Source organism: Dama dama, chromosome 18, assembly GCF_033118175.1.
Source record: "Dama dama isolate Ldn47 chromosome 18, ASM3311817v1, whole genome shotgun sequence".
Taxonomy (NCBI): domain Eukaryota; kingdom Metazoa; phylum Chordata; class Mammalia; order Artiodactyla; family Cervidae; genus Dama; species Dama dama.
In genome coordinates, this window is record NC_083698.1 from 100023798 (window position 1) to 100041763 (window position 17966).

Here is a 17966-nt window from a genome sequence, read left to right on the forward strand (position 1 = left end):
TCCTGGGTTGGAAAGATCTGCTGGAGAAGGGATAGGCTACTCACTCCAGTATTCTTGGGCTTCCCTTGGGGCTCAGCTGGTAAAGAACCTGCCTGCAATGTGGGAGACCTGGGTTCAATCCTTGGGTTGGGAAGATCCCCTGGAGAAGGGAAAGGCTGCCCACTTCAGTATTCTGGCCTGGAGAATTCCATGGACTGTATAGTCTATGGGGTCGCAAAGAGTAGGAACACGACTGAGTGACTTTCACTCACACTTGTATTTGCTGCCAAAAAATCCATTTAAATGAGGCAGCCACAGAGAAAGGAGAGAGTGAGTGAACAAGAGTACTGTTCAGAGGGCAGCGTAGTAGGAACAGTGCTGCTGTCCCAGAGGGCAGCGTAGTAGGAACAGTGCTGCTGTCCCAGAGGGCAGCGTAGTAGGAACAGTGCTGCTGTCCCAGAGGGCAGCGTAGTAGGAACAGTGCTGCTGTCCCAGAGGGCAGCGTAGTAGGAACAGATTTGGAGATCTGACGGGGGCCTCTAGTACTGGTGTTGGTTGAGAACTTTTCTTCAAATGGTATTTGTGAATACAACCAGTACAAGTGAAGCGGTTCTGAGGAGGGGTGGGCCGAGTGTGACATGAATAAAGGAGAAGGGAGTCCGTGTCACAGAGAAGGGTGGGGACATAGCTCTGCTTCGTCCAAGTAGCCCAGAAAGCAGAGAGTCAATGGGACATGTAGAGGGAGGGCTGCTAGTTAAACTTTGTGGGGAAGGAACTGGTGAAAAGAACTGAGAAGCTAGGGAAAGAACTTGGGATGAATTTTAATACCACAGAAGGTTCACTCTGTTCTTACTTCCTTAGATAAGGGATAAAGCTCAGACCCCTGAAACTCATCTTCTTATAGGGCAGATATCAGTTAGACTGCTAGGATTTCCATGCTAATTGACTGAGAGAGTTGGCAGGTGTAACTAATGAATCCTTTTTTACTAAGGATCAAGACTGGAAGAAGCAGTCTCTAAATGACAGACTTATAGAATCCACATCCCAGTTCTCTCATTTGCACTTAATCCTGCTGTTGAGAATCCCTGAGTGGGTTATAAGTTCTGTTCCTGCTTTGTGCCTGTTTCCACTACAACCTTATCCTCAGGACAAGATTCAGGCATCACCATGAAGTGTATCCTATTAACCTTGCTGATGATAACTGGTGAGTGACTGAAGGCATCTCTCTCTCGTTTGATTGGGCCTCAGCTGGAGATAAGGCTGTAGAGCTCTGTTGGGAGGGAGAGCTGATGGGTCAGAACTGGGGAAGTTTGGGAAATATGTCATCTACCAGTCGTTTTCTCTACAGGCTGTGCAGAAGCTTTGTAGTTTGGTGTACCATCATTTGTTGATTTTTGCTTTTGTTGCTTGTATTGTTACTGTCGTAATCAAAAAAATTGTTAAGACCCATGTTAAGGAGTTTCTTCCCTATGTTTCCTTCTAGGAATTTTATGGTATCCCATTTACAGTAGCATCAAAAACAATAAAATACCTAGGAATAAATTTAGCAAAGGAAGTGAAAGATCTGTACAATGAAAACTATAAGACTTTGAAGAAAGAAATTAAAGAAGACATAAACAAAATTGAGATATCTCATGTTCATGGATTGGAAGAATTAATGTTAAAATTTCCACATTACCCAAAACCATCTATAGATTCAATGAGATCTCCATCAAAATTCCAATGACATTTTTCACAGAAATAAAAGAGCAGCCTTAAAATTTATATGGAATCACAAAAGACCTCAGATAACCAAAGCAATCCTGAGAACAAAGCCAGAAGCATCACACTTCAAACTATACTACAAAACTATAGTAATTAGAACATTGTGGTATTGGCATAAAAATAAAAACATAGAACAATGAAACAGAATAGAGAGCCTAGAAATAAACACTTATGTATTCAATCAGTTGATATTTGACAAAGGAGACAAGAACACTCTATTTTTCTTCAATAAATGGTGTTGGGAAAACTGACTAACCACATGCAGAAAACTGAAATGGAAAACCTGTCTTACACCACTCACAAAAATTAAACCAAAATGAATTAAATACTTAAACAAAAGACCCGAAGCCTTGACATTCCTAGAAGAAAACAGGAAAGAAGCTCCTAATTGATTTTCAAATGTTGAACCAGTCCTGCATACATAGCAGAAATCCCACGTGGTCTTAGAGCATGTATAATTTTTTTTATACGTTGTTGAATTAGATTTGACTAATGTTTTGTTGAGGATTTTTGATCATGAGAAGGTTTTTTTTTTTTTTTTTTGTAGTTTTCTTGTAATGACTTTGTTTTTGGTACCAAGAGAATGCTGGCCTCATAGAATAATTTAGGAAATATTCCCTCTGCTTCTATCTTCTGAAAAAGATTGCAGAGAATTGGTGTAATTTCTTCCTTAAATGTTTGGTAGAATTCGTGAGTCAGCTCATCTGGGCCCAGTGCTTTCTCTTTTGGAAGGTTATTGTTTAATCGGTATCTTTAATAGATTTAGACATATTTAGATTGTCTATTTCTTTTTGTTTGTGTTTTGGCAGAGTATATCATAGACAGAATTCATCTAGGTTTTCATGTTTGTAGGCATAGAGTTGCTTATAGTACTCCTTTATGGTCCTTTTGGGCTTCCGGGTGGCACAGTGATAAAGAATCCACCTGATGATGCAGGAGACATGGGAGATGTGGGTTTGATCCCTGGGTCAAGAAGATCCCCTGGAGTAAGAAATGGCAACTCACTCCAGTATTTTTGCCTAGAAAATTTGGTGGACAGAGAAGTGTGGTGGGCTACAGTTCATGGGGTTGTAAAGAGTCAGACATGACTGAGCATTCATGCTAACAAGAGATGGTCTAGATTTAGGGATATATTGTGGGAGTTAAATAAGACTTAGATTTATGTGCTGGAAGAGCTTAGAGTAAGAAGGAATGAGAATATTGCCTATGCCAGTGGTTTGCAACCTTTTTGACCATAAGAACCCCTCTTAGTCTTATTAATAAAACATGATGTATTAACATCATATATCTTCAGAGTCCCTTGGACTGCAAGGAGATCAAACCAATCAATCCTAAAGGAAATCAACCTGAAATAGTCATTGGAAGGATTCATGCTGAAACTGAAGCTCCAATATTTTGGCCACCTGATGTGAAGAGCTGACTCAGTGGAAAAGACCCTGATGCTGGGAAAGACTAAAGGATATGATGGTTAGATATTATTACCGACTCAATGACCATGAATCTGAGCAGACTCTGGGAGACAGTGAAGGACAGGGAAACCTGGTGTGCTTCAGTCTATGGGGCTGCAAAGAGTCAGACGCGACTTAGTGACTGAACAACAGCATTAACATCATAAAAAGATTCAAAATATTTTAAGACTAAAAGGAGTTCTTATGCTAAAAAAAGTTGTGAAGCAGGTGACGCTAGTAAAGAATCCACCTGCCAATGCAGGAGATGCAAGAGACACGGGTCTGATCTCTGGGTTGGGAAGATCCCCTGGAGTAGGAAATGGCAACGCACTGCAGTATTCTTGCCTGGAGAATCCCATGGACAGAGGAGCCTGGTGGGCAACAGTCCATGGGGTCGCAAAGAGTCAGACATTACTGAAACAACTTAGCATGCATTCATGAATGCATGGCAGAAACCAATTAGTATTCAACAGATTTAAAAAATGCACACATGTATATATTTGGACAGAACTACACATGTCTGTATACATAATGTTAGCTTTTAGTGATGATGCTTGCTTTATATATGAATCCATAAAACCCTTGCATTAATTTCAGAGCCTTCCAGTGGCCCCTTTCATGCAAAGTGAGTTTTACTCTAATCTCTCATTAATTCATTTGTATATATGCTGCCGAAGCGAGCACTCATTAATTCATTTGTATAATACCTATCTATTGAGTTTATACCATGTGCTGGGAATTATGCTGAATGCTTGGGGATATTGTATAAATCATTGTTCTTTTACTGCTTATTAGATGAAAACCCATAGACCCAGAAATATAAATTGATATAGCAAGAGAAACCCCAGTTGGAACATAGATTTTTTTAAAAAGTAATAGTTTTATATTTTCCTGTTTCCTTTCCTGAACTGGAGAAAGCAATATTTGACCTAACTCGTTGAACCCACTAACCAAATGCCACCAAGAAAAACACCAAGAATTTTTTAAAGTGAGGTTTATGTAACTTTATGTAGCAGGGACAACACACTCCAGAGAATCTCACGTGTCCCAGTAAAGGGAACTTGGGAGGGGCGTCTTAAAGGGTTTGATGGATAATTTGGAAGATGGAGTTAGAGAAATGGAGTCAGTTCAGAACTCGGTGTTGTCAAGAAGGAACATTCTGACTCTAATTGGGGTACCCTAACCCTAATTGTGTTCTTCAAATTTTTAATTAGTAGGTAGGAGGATTAAATTAGGGCTGGAGCTGTCACTGATAAAGAAGTAGCAATAACACAAAAAACAGGGTGATATCAGTCAGTATCCAATGTTTAGTTATTTGGTAAATAACGGAGAGGCTTTGTCTCTATCTTTTTCTGAGTATTAGTTTGCCATTTATCAGTGTAAAAATATTCTTGAAACTGCCATTGTATAAAATAACACTTATTGAACACACATTATATGCATTATATGCCAAGCATTCTTTCAAGCTATTTACATACATTAATGCATTCAATTTTCACAGCAACCTTAGGAGAGAAGTTTGTGATTTCAGTGTACAAATAAGGAGATTAAGATATAGAGATCTGCCTAATTTGTACAAGTTTCTACTACTGGTAAGGATAGAGCTAGGATTTGAATCCAGATAATCTGTTTTCAGAGAATAAATACTGTCCTATATTTAAGTGCCCATCTGTTCAGAATATCTCTCCCTATATTTTCATGCCAGAATTAAAGTTTTAATTTTGATTCACTAATGGACTTATTGCTGTTGGAGTCACAATGACTGGTCTCTGAGCATCCCTGCAGTGTGCTAGTAGAAACAGTCAGGGGCTGCAGGACAGGCTGCATGACTATGACTGTGGAGAGAACCGAGAAGTCTTAAGCCTTTGGGAGATTGGAGATGAGCTGAGTCATCCTGGAAAACTGCAGACAGGGTGAAGAAAAGCGGGAGATTGTGTGGAGGAGAAGGATGTACATGGGATTTGGAATCAGACTGAAATTGGGATCCTTGAACAAACCATCATTTACTAGTTGTATGACTTTTAAGTATATTTCCTAAGGTTAAGTTCTTACTTTGTAAAATAATATAAAATGTATCTACTCTATCTTTTTGTTTCCCATGAAAATTAAAAAAAATTTTTTTTTAAAGTACTTAAAGTGCTTAGTGGGGCTTCACAGGTGGTTCAGTGGTAAAGAATCCACTTGTCAGTGTAAGGGACATGGTTTCAATCCCTGGTTTGGGAAGATACCCTGGAGGAGGAAATGGTAACCCACTGTAGTATTCTTGCCTGGGAAATCCCATAGACAGAGAGGCCTTGTGGGCTACAGTCCATGAGATCTCTAAAGAGTCAGATACGACTGAGTGACTAAACAACAATAACAAAGTGCTTAGTACAGTGTTTGTATAGTATGGAACTCGAGTACTATGAAGTGAAAAGTGAAAAACTGGAGTAGGTTGCCATTTCCTTCTTCAGGGGATCTTCCTGAACCAGGAACTGAACCCATGTCCCTTACATTGGCAGGTGGATTCTTTACCACTGAACCACCTGGGAAATCCCACTAAGCACTTGCTGTTCAGATCAGTCGTTCAGTCGTGTCCGACTCTTTGCAACCCCATGAACTGCAGCACACCAGGCCTCCCTGGCTATCACCAACTCCCGGAGTTTACCCAGACCCATGTCCATTGAGTCGTTGATGCCATCCAACCATCTCATCCTCTGTCGTCCCCTTCTCCTCCTGCCCTCAATCTTTCCCAGCATCAGGGTTTTTTCAAATGAGTCAGCTCTTCGCATCAGGTAGCCAAAGTATTAGAGTTTCAGCTTCAATATCAGTCCTTCCAATGAACACCCAGGACTGATTTCCTTTAGGATGGACTGGTTGGATCTCCTTGCAGTTCACGGGACTCTCAAGAGTCTTCTTCAACACCACAGTTCAAAAGCATCAATTCTTTGGTGCTCAGCTTTCTTTATAGTCCAACTCTTACATCCATACATGACCACTGGAAAAACCATAGCTTTGACTAGACAGACCTTTGTTGATGAAGTAATGACTCTGCTTTTTATTTTTATTTAAAAAATTTTTTTTACTTTTTATTTTTTGACTCTGCTTTTTAATATGCTGTCTAGGTTGGTCATAACTTTCCTTCCAAGGAGTAAGCGTCTTTTAATTTCATGGCTGCAATCACCATCTGCAGTGATTTTGGAGCCCAAAAAGATAAAAGTCAGCCACTATTTCCACTGTTTCCCCATCTATTTGTCATGAAGTGATGGGACTGGATGCCATGATCTTAGTTTTCTGAATGTTGAGCTTTAAGCCAACTTTTTCACTCTCCTCTTTCACTTTCATCAAGAGCTGAAAGTTCTCTTTAGTTCTTCACTTTCTGCCATAAGGGTGGTGTCATTTGCATATCTGAGGTTATTGATATTTCTCCCGGCAATCTTGATTCCAGCTTGTGCTTCCTCCAGCCCAGCGTTTCTCATGATGTACTCTGCATATAAGTTAAATAAACAGGGTGACAATATACAGCCTTGACATACTCCTTTTCCTATTTGGAACCAATCTGTTGTTCCATGTCCATTTCTAACTGTTGCTTCTTGACCTGCATACAGGTTTCTCAAGAGGCAGGTCAGGTGGTCTGGTATTCCCATCTCTTTCAGAATTGTCCACAGTTTATTGTGATCCACACAGTCAAAGGCTTTGGCATAGTCAATAAAGCAGAAATATATGTTTTTCTGGAACTTTCTTGCTTTTTCAATGATCCAGCGGATGTTGGCAATTTGATCTCTGGTTCCTCTGCCTTTTCTAAAACCAGCTTGAACATCTGGAAGTTCACAGTTCATGTATTGCTGAAGCCTGGCTTGAAGAATTTTGAGCATTACTTTACTAGCGTGTGAGATGAGTACAATTGTGTGGTAGTTTGAGCATTCTTCGGCATTGGTTTTCTTTGGGATTGGAATGAAAACTGACCCTTTACAGTCCTGTGGCCACTGCTGAGTTTTCCAAATTTGCTGGCATATTGAGTGCAGCACTTTAACAGCATCATCTTTCAGGATTTGAAAGAGCTCAACTGGAATTCCATCACCTCCACTAACTTTGTTCATAGTGATGCTTCCTAAGGCCCACTTGACTTCACATTCCAGGATGTCTGGCTCTTGGTGTGTGATCATACCATCATGATTATCTGGGTCTTGAAGATCTTTTTTGTACAGTTCTTCTGTGCATTCTTGCCACCTCTTCTTAATATCTTCTGCTTCTGTTAGGTTCATACCATTTCTGTTCTTTATCAAACTCATCTTTGCATGAAATGTTCCCTTGGTATCTCTAATTTTCTTGAAGAGATCTCTAGTCTTTCCCATTCTGTTGTTTTCCTCTATTTCTTTGCATTGATCACTGACGAAGGCTTTCTTATCTCTCCTTGCTATTCTTTGGAACTCTGCATTCAAATGGATATATCTTTCCTTTTCTCCTTTGCTTTTGGCTTCTCTTTTTTTCACAGCTATTTTTAAGGCCTCCTCAGACAGCCATTTTTCTCTTTGCATTTCTTTTCCTTGGGGATGGTCTTGATTCCTGTCTCCTACACAATGTCACGAACCTCCGTCCATAGTTCATCAGGCACTCTATCAGATTTAGTCCCTTAAATCTATTTCTCACTTCCACTGTATAGTCATAAGGGATTTGATTTAGGTCATACATGAATGGTCTAGTGGTTTTCCCTACTTTTTTCAGTTTAACTCTGAATTTAGCAGTAAGGAGTTCATGATCTGAGCCACAGTCAGCTCCCAGTCTTGTTTTTACTGACTGTATAGAGCTTCTCCATCTTTGGCTGCAAAGAATATAATCAGTCTGATTTCGGTGTTGACCATCTGCTGATGTCCATGTGTAGAGTCTTCTCTTGTGTTGTTGGAAGAGGGTGTTTGTTATGACCAGTGCGTTCTCTTGGCAGAACTCTTTTAGCCTTTGCCCTGCTTCATTCTGTACTCCAAGGCCAAATTTGCCTGTTACTCCAGGTGTTTCTTGACTTCCTACTTTTGCATTCCAGTCCCCTATAGTGAACAGGACATCTTTTTTGGGTGTTTGTCTAGAAGGTCTTGTAGGTCTTCATAGAACCGTTCAACTTCAGCTTCTTCAGCATTACTGGTTAGGGCATAGACTTGGGTTACCGTGATACTGAATGGTTTGCCTTGGAAATGAGCAGAGATCATTCTGTCATTTTTGAGATTGCAGTTTAGATACTTTAAAAATAGATATTTTTAAATTTTCACAGGAAATAAAAAGGTGGAGTGGATGCATTTTATATTATTTTACAAAGTAAGAATTTAACCTTAGGAAATTTACTTAAAGTCATATAACTAGTAAAGGATGGTTCATTCAAGGTTTCTGACTTCAGTCTATCTGATTCCAAATCCTGTGTATGTCTTTCTCCTCTACATGATCTCCCTGCTTCTCTTCAGAAGGAAATGGCAGCCCATTCCAGTGTTCTTGCCTGGGAAATCCCATGGACAGAGGAGCCTGGTGGGCTACAGTCCATGGGGTCACAAAAGAGTTGGACATCACTGAGCAACTAAGCAACAATAGCAAGGTGCTTAGTACAGTGTTTGTACAGTATGGAACTTAGTACCATAAGGTAGGCTAAGTGATTAATGTGGTAAATATTGATACTATCTGACACTGGTATCTTAAAATCTCTATAACCATGCCAGTTCCCTTTAATCAGCTGGGTTATATCCCAGTGATTCTTCTGTTTGTGTGTTTCAGGTGTTATTTCAGTTTTTATTGAAGATGTTGCAGACCTAAGCAATCTTTTCTATTTATTATATCTGAAATCCAGTTACAAGTCCTGTATGGGGACTCTGATTGCTCCTCAGTGGGTGATAACGGCAGCACACTGCTTCTTACCGTAAGTGGTCGGCAATGTTCTACTTTATTAAGGCTTCCAGGCTGGGGCTCAACACTCCTGTGGAAATTCTATAAAACTTGTGCTAGTCAGGAAGTCTTAATGATTTGATGGTAAAGGGGAGCTCAAGTATACAGATAAAATTTAACTACACACTCTTATGTTTAACACGTCCAGAAAGGAAACAGTTTTATGGTATAGTACAATATTTCATATACACATAAAAATAAACCTGCACATTGTTCTTAACATTTTTAAGATTCATCCAAAACTGTTAGATGTGACTGTATTTAATTTTTCACTGCTGTATAATTTTTCAATGTGAATGTCACAGAGTTTGGTTCATTCTTTTCTTGATAGGTGTTTCAGTTATTTCTAGCTTTCTGTTATTTTGAAGTGTTACTGTAAACATATGATGTACCTTAGAACTTATTCTTGTATATGTATCTGTGAGATATATTCTGTATCTATATATGTATTGGTATCACAACATATTGGTTTGTATCTGTGAGTACCCCTCTTGGTATATAAATAGAATATATAATAACAAGTGGAATTTCTTGGTTGTAGAGCTTGCAAATGTTTACTTTTACACACCCTCCAGCAATTTATGAGTTCTTCCAACATTGGGTAGTGTCAAGCTCTTTAATTTTTTTGCTGATTAAGTGTCAATTATCTTAATTGTGTTACTTTTACTAGTAGTGATGATCAACATCCTCCCTCCCCATCCTCTTCTTCCTTCTCCTGACAATGTATCTTTTGGGAAATAATCTTTTTTGTCTTTTGAACATTTTTTGTATTGTAAAAATACTGCTTCATAGGATTTCTATAAGTGCTCTAGATATTACTCGTTTGTCAGTTATACATGTTGAAAATATCTTCCACTCTGTGGTTTTATCTTCTCTTTATGGTGTATTTTCATGCATAAGAGTTCTTAACATAAAAAAAAAAAAGAGAGAAAATATATAAATAAATAAATATTTATAAATAATAAATAATATATGTATAAATAAATAAAAAACCCAAACGGTACTTTGCAACTAACGTTTAAGACATATATTCAAACATATAGAGCATGCAAGCTTTCAGTGAAAAAATAAGTGATTCATTAATGTAAAAAGAGTCCTTAACTTCAGTATAATTAAATTTAAAACTTGAATTATCAGTCTTTATTTGTGGTTATTGATCATTGTGCCTAGTTAAAAATATCTTTTATGATCATAAGCAGAAAGGTATTCCTTTACATTTACTTCTAAAGATTTTAAAGCTTTGATTTTCATATTTAAATTTTTTGTATAATTTGAAATTGATTTTTGTGAATGGTGTGAAGTAGGGATCCAATTTTATTTTTTTTAACATATTAAGCGAAATATCCAAATATCATTTGTAGGTAGTCTCTTCTTTCCCCACTGATCTACAGTATCTGTTTGTCATCTATTAAATTTCCATCTGTACATGGGTCTGTTTCTGGGCTGTCGTTATTCCATTGGTTTATTTATTATAGACCACAGTGCCTTAATAATTATGACTTTATCATAATTTGTGATGTGTAATGAGGTTGGCCAGCCATCTTATTCTTCATCAGGAACGCTTAGGAATTCTTTTACATAAATTTAAAAATCAACTTGTAGCATTCTATGAAAAATTCTATTGGGATTTATGTGGAAGTGCTTTGACTTTTTATATCAGTTGGACAGTAGTATCACTAATTATTAAAGAAATGCAAATCAAAACTACAATGAGATATCACCTCATACCTGTCAGAATGGTAATCATGAAAAAATGTAGAAATAACAAATGTTGGAGAGGATGTGGAGAAAAGAGAACTCATATATACTATTCGTGGGAATGTAAATTGGTGTGCCAGTGTGGAAAACATTATGGAGTTTCTCAAAAAACTAAAAATAAAACTGTAACATGATCCAGCAGTTCCACTCCTGGTCAAATATCCAGAAAAAATGAAAACAGTAATTAAAAAAGATACATGCACCGCCGATGTTCATAGAAGCATGATTTACAGTAGCCAAGATATGGAAGCAACCCAAGCGTCCATCAACAGTTGAATGGATAAAGAAGTTGTGAGATATATATATATATATATATCTCCACATATATATGTTCAATGAGAAGTTATGAGCCATAAACAAAAGGAATTCTGCCATTTGCAGCAACATGGATGGACCTAGAGAATATTATGCTTAGTCAAGTAAGTCAGAGAGAGACAAATACGATATGATTTCACTTAAATGTGGAATCTAAAAAATAATACAAATGAGTGTATAACAGACTCCCAGATATAGAAAACAAGCTGAGATTTACCAGAGGGGAAACAGATGGAGGAAGGGGAAAATTAGGGGTATGGGATTAACAGACTCCCAGATATAGAAAACAAGCTGAGATTTACCAGAGGGGAAACAGATGGAGGAAGGGGAAAATTAGGGGTATGGGATTAACAGATACAGACTACTGTGTTTGAAATACATATGCAACAAGGATATATTGTATACAATAGGGAATTACAGCCATCATCTTGTAATGACTATGAATGGAGAATAATCTGTAAAAATACTGAATCACTATCTTGTACACTTGAAATGAATATAATGTTGTAAATCAAATATGCTTCAATAAAAAGGAATAAAATAAAATTTCCACTTGATTAAATCTTCCATTTGTAAGTTTAGAATTTTGGGAGTGAATTTTCTAAATTTTTCCAAATTAAAAAAATGTTTTGATAAGGGAAACTTCCTTCACTGTTGGTTGATGGGGATGTGAACTGGTGCAGCCATAAGAGAAAGCAGCATGGAGGTTCCTTAAAAGATTAAAAGTAGAGTTACCATATGACCTAGCAGTCCTACTCCTGGGCATATATCCAAAAGACAGAAACTCTAATTCTAAAAGATATATGCACCCCATTGTTCATAGTAGCATTATTTATTGTACAATAACCAAGATATGGAAGCAACCTAAATGTCCAATGACAGATGAATAGATAATGAAGATGTGGTATATCGATATAAAATGGAATATTACTCAGCCATAAAAAAGAATGAAATAATGCCATTTGCAGCAACATGGATGGAACTAGAGATTATCATACTAAGTGAAGTAAGTCAGACAAAGACAAAGATCATATGATATCGCTTATTGTGGGATCTAAAAAATGATACAAATGAACTTATATAAAAAACAGAAATAGATCCACAGACGTAGAAAACAAACTTATGGATACCAAAAGGGAAATGTAAGGAGGGATAAATGAGGAGTTTTGGATTAACAGACACACACTACTGTTTTGTGGTCTGAGAATGTGATCTATGTGATACTGATTCTTTGAAAATCATTGAGACTTAGTTTTGGGACTAGTATGGAGTCAGTTTTTATAAATGTTTCGTGTGTGCTTGAAAGAAAGTGTACTCTCTGATTTTAAGGGTGAAGGTTTTATGTATGTTCAGTATATCCAGTATATCAAACTTTTAAGTTATGTAATTCAAATCTTCTATATCCTTTCTAATTTTTTTTTTTTTTTTTCGCTTGATACCAGGAAATGAGAGGATTGTGTTGAAGTTATTCCTCTGTGTTAGTAGACTGGTCAAAATAGTTCTATGAATTTATTTTTATTTTTGTTTTTTAAAAATATATTTTAGGCTATTTTATTTGGTATCTATAAATTTAGGTATATTTATAAATTTAGGTACTTGGTACATTCCTGGTAAAATCAAACTTGTTATTATATGTCATTTCTTTCTCTCATACAGTTAATATGTTTTATCTTAAAACCTATTTTTGTCAGCTTTTAATACACCAACCCTGGTTTTCTTTTGGTTACTGTTGTCCTGGTATATCATGTTTACATCTTTTCTTTTCCACCTTTCTGTATCCTTTTGATTTAAGCATGTATCTTAATTTATATATAGCAGGACTTAAAAAATGTAATACTATAATTTGTCTTTTAATTGGTGAGTTTAGACCATTTGTGGTTATTTTGATTATTGCTATGTTTATATTTACTTTTTACCTGTTTTGAATTTCTACTGTATTTTGTTTGGCTAAAAATACTTTTGCTTTCTTCTTAGATTAGTAATTTAGATAACTTTTTAATTTTCCTTTTTTCTATTCTTTCAGTTATTAATTTGTAAATTGTAATGGCTTCCCTGGTGGCTCAGCTGGTAAAGAATCCACTTGCAACGCAGGACACCTGGGTTCCATCCCTGGGTTGGGAAGATCCGCTGGAGAAGGGAACGGCTACCCACTCTAGTATTCTGGCCTGAGAATTCCATGGACTGTATAGTCCATGGGGTCACAAAGAGTCAGACATGACTGACTTTCACTTTCACTTTTCAAATTTTAATATGAATATTTAATAAAGTCTTAAGTTAAACAATATCCTAATGTTCATCCTGTACTCCTTCTCAGTTGCTTTCCACTCATATTTCTCAGAGGCACCTACTATTCTGGTACTTTTTCACCATAATTGTTTTCTGAAGCACTATTTTATTTTTGGCTGTGCCGTGTCTTTGCTGCTGCAGTGGGCTTTCTCTGGTTGCAGTGAATGGGGGCTACTCCGTTGTAGCGCGTGGGTTTCTCCTTGTGGAGCATGGGCTCTAGAGCACAGTAGTTGTGGTGCACAGGCTCAGCTGTCCCGCGGCATGTGCCATCTTCCCGGACCAGGGATCACACTGGTGTCTCCTGCATTGTCAGACGGATTCTTTACCACTGAGCCATCAGGAAAGCCCTCCTCCATGCCATAGAGTTGTTTTAAGCTGAAATTCACTTACCATAATTTGCCCAAGAATCACATTTACTTATGAATTTTCTTCAATTTAAGTAGACTTCTAAATTATAAATATAGCTTACGATGCTGTTGTTGTTCAGTTGCAAAGTTGTGTCTGACTCTTTGCAATTCCATGGACTGCAGCATGCCAAGCTCCCATATCCTTCACTATCTTCTGGACTTTGCTCAAACTCCATGTCTATTGAGTCAGTGATGCTATCTAACCATCTCATCCTCTGCTGCCCCCTTCTCCTTTTGCATTCAGTCTTTCCCAGCACAAGGGTCTTTTCCAGTGACTTGACTCTTTGTGTCAGGTGGCCAAAGTATTGGAGCTCCAGCTTCAGCATCAGCCCTTCCAATGGACATTCAGGATTGATTTCCTTTAGGATTGACTAGTTTGATCTCCTTGCAGTCTAAGGCACTCTCAAGAGTCTTCTCCAGCACCACAGTTTTATCTTATAAACTCCCAACAGAGTGACAAGAATAGGTTGAGACAAATTATACTGCTGTTAGGAGACAAATTTAGCATTTGGGATTGCAACAGAAAAGTGGTGTTCAGTACTAATATGATATTTATTTCACTGTTATGGTTGGAGAGACCCCTGAGTGGGAGACTCAGGGGCCTCAGAGAAGTGTCCTGTTCTGAAGAATCTTGAGCCATGCTAGTGAGTGGATTTCAACTGGATCTCAGTGGAACATCCAATATTTTTGACTCTTATTCTTGTAAAGGACCATCAGAAAACCCTGTTAATTCAGTGAATTTTTGATTGAGATGAGTAGAGCATAGTATATTTGGATGATCCTCCCTAGCTTTAAAATAATTCAATTCTCTAAGCTGTTAATTATTTCATTTGTATAATCTCATATTTCTTGTTTACCCCCAACACCCAAAGAAGTCCACTTAACAGAAACTACTTTCAGAGAAGACTTGACTATCCACTTGTGCACTTCTCTCAGCTATTTCTGGGTGTCAGATTGAAGCTTCTCCCTAGAAATATGCTAAAATTGGAGACCAAGCTATTGTATGCCTTAAGTCCCGGAGGCACCATTCACATTATAGTCTGGGTTAATGGCAACCATAAAGAAGACTGAGTGCTGAAAGATTGATGCTTTCAAACTGTGGTGTTGGAGAAGACTCTTGAGAGTCCCTTGGACAGCAAGGAGATCAAACCAGTCAATCCTAAAGGAAATCAACCCTGAATATTCATGAGAAGGACTAATGCTGAAGCTCCAATACTTTGGTCACCTGATGCGAAGAGCTGACTCATTGGAAAAGACCCTGATGCTGGGAAAGACTGAGGGCAGGAGAAGGGGGTGACAGAAGATGAGATGGTTGTATGGCATCATCAACTCAATAGACATGAGTTGGAGCAAACTCTGGGAGACAGTGAAGGGTAGGGAAACCTGGCATGCTGCAGTGCTTGGGGTTGCAAAGAGTCGGACATGACCAAGAAACTGAACAACAACAATGGCAACCAACTACATTTTATGGCAGACAACCTACATGACCACAAGTGGTAGCTATGTATAAAGGTTCAGATGGACAAATATGAGAGGAGGTTAAATGGATTACTATGGAAGGAAAGTGCACGTGACTGTGTGTGTGTGAGGGAGATAGAAAGAGAGAGAGAGAGATTAGCCTTGTGATATGTGGTAGTAGATAATATCAACCTTTTTTCTCTCCATTTTTCAGAGATCTCCAGGTTATCTTAACTGGTGGAGCCATCACTTTTCAAGAGTTTATTGGGGAAATTCTGCCTTATGAGGAGGTCATTGTTCACCCAAATTTCACTTTCACTTCTCCTAAAAATGATCTTATGCTGATAAAGTTGTCTGTACCTCTCACCTTCTTCTCTACCAGCATGTTTCAGTTGCCTGTTTCCAATGCAAGTGACATTTCAGATTGCTTGGTTTACACCTGGATGGAAGAAAAAAGATCTTTTGGTGAGTGACTGTCAACAAAGAATAGTTAGCTGTATTCTTGGATGTGTTCACATCTTCACGATCTCTGTGGAGTCAGGGGAAGGAATTGGAACTAATTTTTAAGCATCCAATTATAACAGTAGAAATAGAGCAATGGTGTCAGCTCTTTAGAATAGAAGGGATTATCTCCTTTAGGGCTTTGGGAACCAAATCCTAAATCAATGTGTTGCGTGTATGTATCACATTGGTACACACTGCAGAGGGCTGAGGCTCAGGGATTTATGTTTGAGTTTTGGTTCTGCCATTTATTATATGATTACTGACAGATCCTTTAGCTTCTCTGAATCTTTATTTGCAAATTGATGAAAATCATATTTTTCCTTTACCTGCCTATCAGTGATATGGTTATCACTTACAACAATGATAGATGCTACCATTTGTTGAACACTAATTATGTCCCGGGCACTAAGCATCTTATATGTATTATTCAGTCATCATCATATATCATGTAGATCAATTTTCTTAGTATTTATATCTTATAAATGAGGAAACCAAGACTCAGGGAGGTTAACTAGTTGTCCAAAGTCATAAACTTCGTGATGGCAGAGCTTGGATTCAGAAATTGTTTGGAGTGTCTTGGTTGGCACCACACCTTGATGCTGATCATCTTTCAAAGATGATAAATAAACAGGAGGACATGTTTAATCCATGATCTATTCCTTCAGTTCTTTCTCTGCAGTCCATTCTAACTGAAAAGAAGCCCTGAAGGAGAGGGAGGCAAAATACCTTATGAAAATGCAAATATGACTGAAACCCTCCTTTATTTATTTATTATGTTTAGGAAATACAAGAGGTTACCTGCAGAGCTTCATGACTGAACTGAGTATTGATTCAGTCTGCAGAACATTACTGCATAAAAAGTTTTTTGAAGACTTGTTCTGTATGGGACGCTTAAGAAAAAACACAGAAGAATGCCAGGTAACCTTTCTCATTTCATTTGCCCATAAGCTCAGTCTCTGTTCTTTCTCTTTGTCTTTGTGTCTCTGTTACCTCTCATCCTTCATGAGGGTCTATATTTTGCAGACAGACTGAGAGCTCAGAGAGTAAAGGGCTGAAGAATGATGAGTCTGTCTCCTTCATCCTATGTGAGAGATGAGAGAAATAGATTGTTGAGGAGTGTAAGGCTGTCTTCCAGCTACCATTTTGAAATTTCTGTCCAGGGATGACTAGGAGGTAGGAGTGGTTAATGCAGTGGAAAGCAGCTTTCAGACTATTGCATCCAGGGCCTTTTGCATGGCAGATATAATGGCCTTTGCTTTTGTTCAAGAGTTGACAAATTTCGAGGTGGGAAGGAGGTTCTGATCCCCTCTGTTCTGTCTGGCAGGTGACCACAGGTGCACCAGCCACATGTGGCGATAAATTACAAGGAATTATGTCTTGGACAACTGGATGTTTTCCGACAGATCTTTCTGCTGTCTTCATTAACATCTACAGCCACATTCCATGGATCAAGAAAGTTATTTCTACATAAGATGATTGGCAACTCCATTGACACCCTCCCTACATCCCAGCTGATCCATGGAAACCACATTCTGTATCTTAGTCCCAATTTTTCCTAGCATCTAGGCTTGAGTGGAGTGTCAAAAGAAATCATTGATGACTCCTTGGTGTTGACATTTCTCTAGTTTCTTTAACTACTTCTTTGCTTATTCCCAGCTCACAAACAAGTGTTTATATAACATTGAAAACATGGATGCTGGTCTCAAGAAGTGTAGTCCTACTAACTCAGATACTTCTGTTAAAACACTGCCTGTTTTATCCTAAGAACACAGAAGACAAGTGGGTATAAGGAACAATAACTACTAGGAGTCTGTCTGGGCATGATGCGAACCACATAACTGAGTAGTAATTGGCTGAAATTAGTTAGAAGATTTAGTAATTCTTCTAGTGACCAAATGTCTCCTGGGTGAGTGAGAGAGAGAGAGTGTATGTGTGTATGGGTGTTATAGTTAATGTTTCCATTACCTGCTTAAAAGATCTGTGAAATCAAAATTTTCTGAGGTTTGCTGAAGCCACCCATAGGTCAGTGTAATTTTGGAATATGGGTTTATCTGAATTTTATAATTCATATTACAAATATCAAGGATTTCATAAGTGGTTGGATTGTTTTTTTTTTTTCAATATATTTTCCTTCCAATACATTTTC

At 37.9% G+C, this 17966-nt stretch overlaps 1 protein-coding gene across 1 annotated transcript in view; it reads left to right on the top strand.

The window, feature by feature from the left end:
- LOC133073053 (trypsin-like) overlaps nucleotides 1-17473 on the top strand; it is a 41629-nt gene extending 24156 nt beyond the window's left edge. Inside the window, exons 2-5 of the mRNA XM_061166545.1 lie at nucleotides 8925-9066; nucleotides 15531-15781; nucleotides 16602-16738; nucleotides 17145-17473. Of these exons, the coding sequence (XP_061022528.1) occupies nucleotides 8925-9066; nucleotides 15531-15781; nucleotides 16602-16738; nucleotides 17145-17291 (677 nt within the window). The 3' untranslated portion in view covers nucleotides 17292-17473. The remainder of the gene's footprint in view (nucleotides 1-8924; nucleotides 9067-15530; nucleotides 15782-16601; nucleotides 16739-17144) is intronic.
- Nucleotides 17474-17966: the final 493 nt, after the last annotated feature.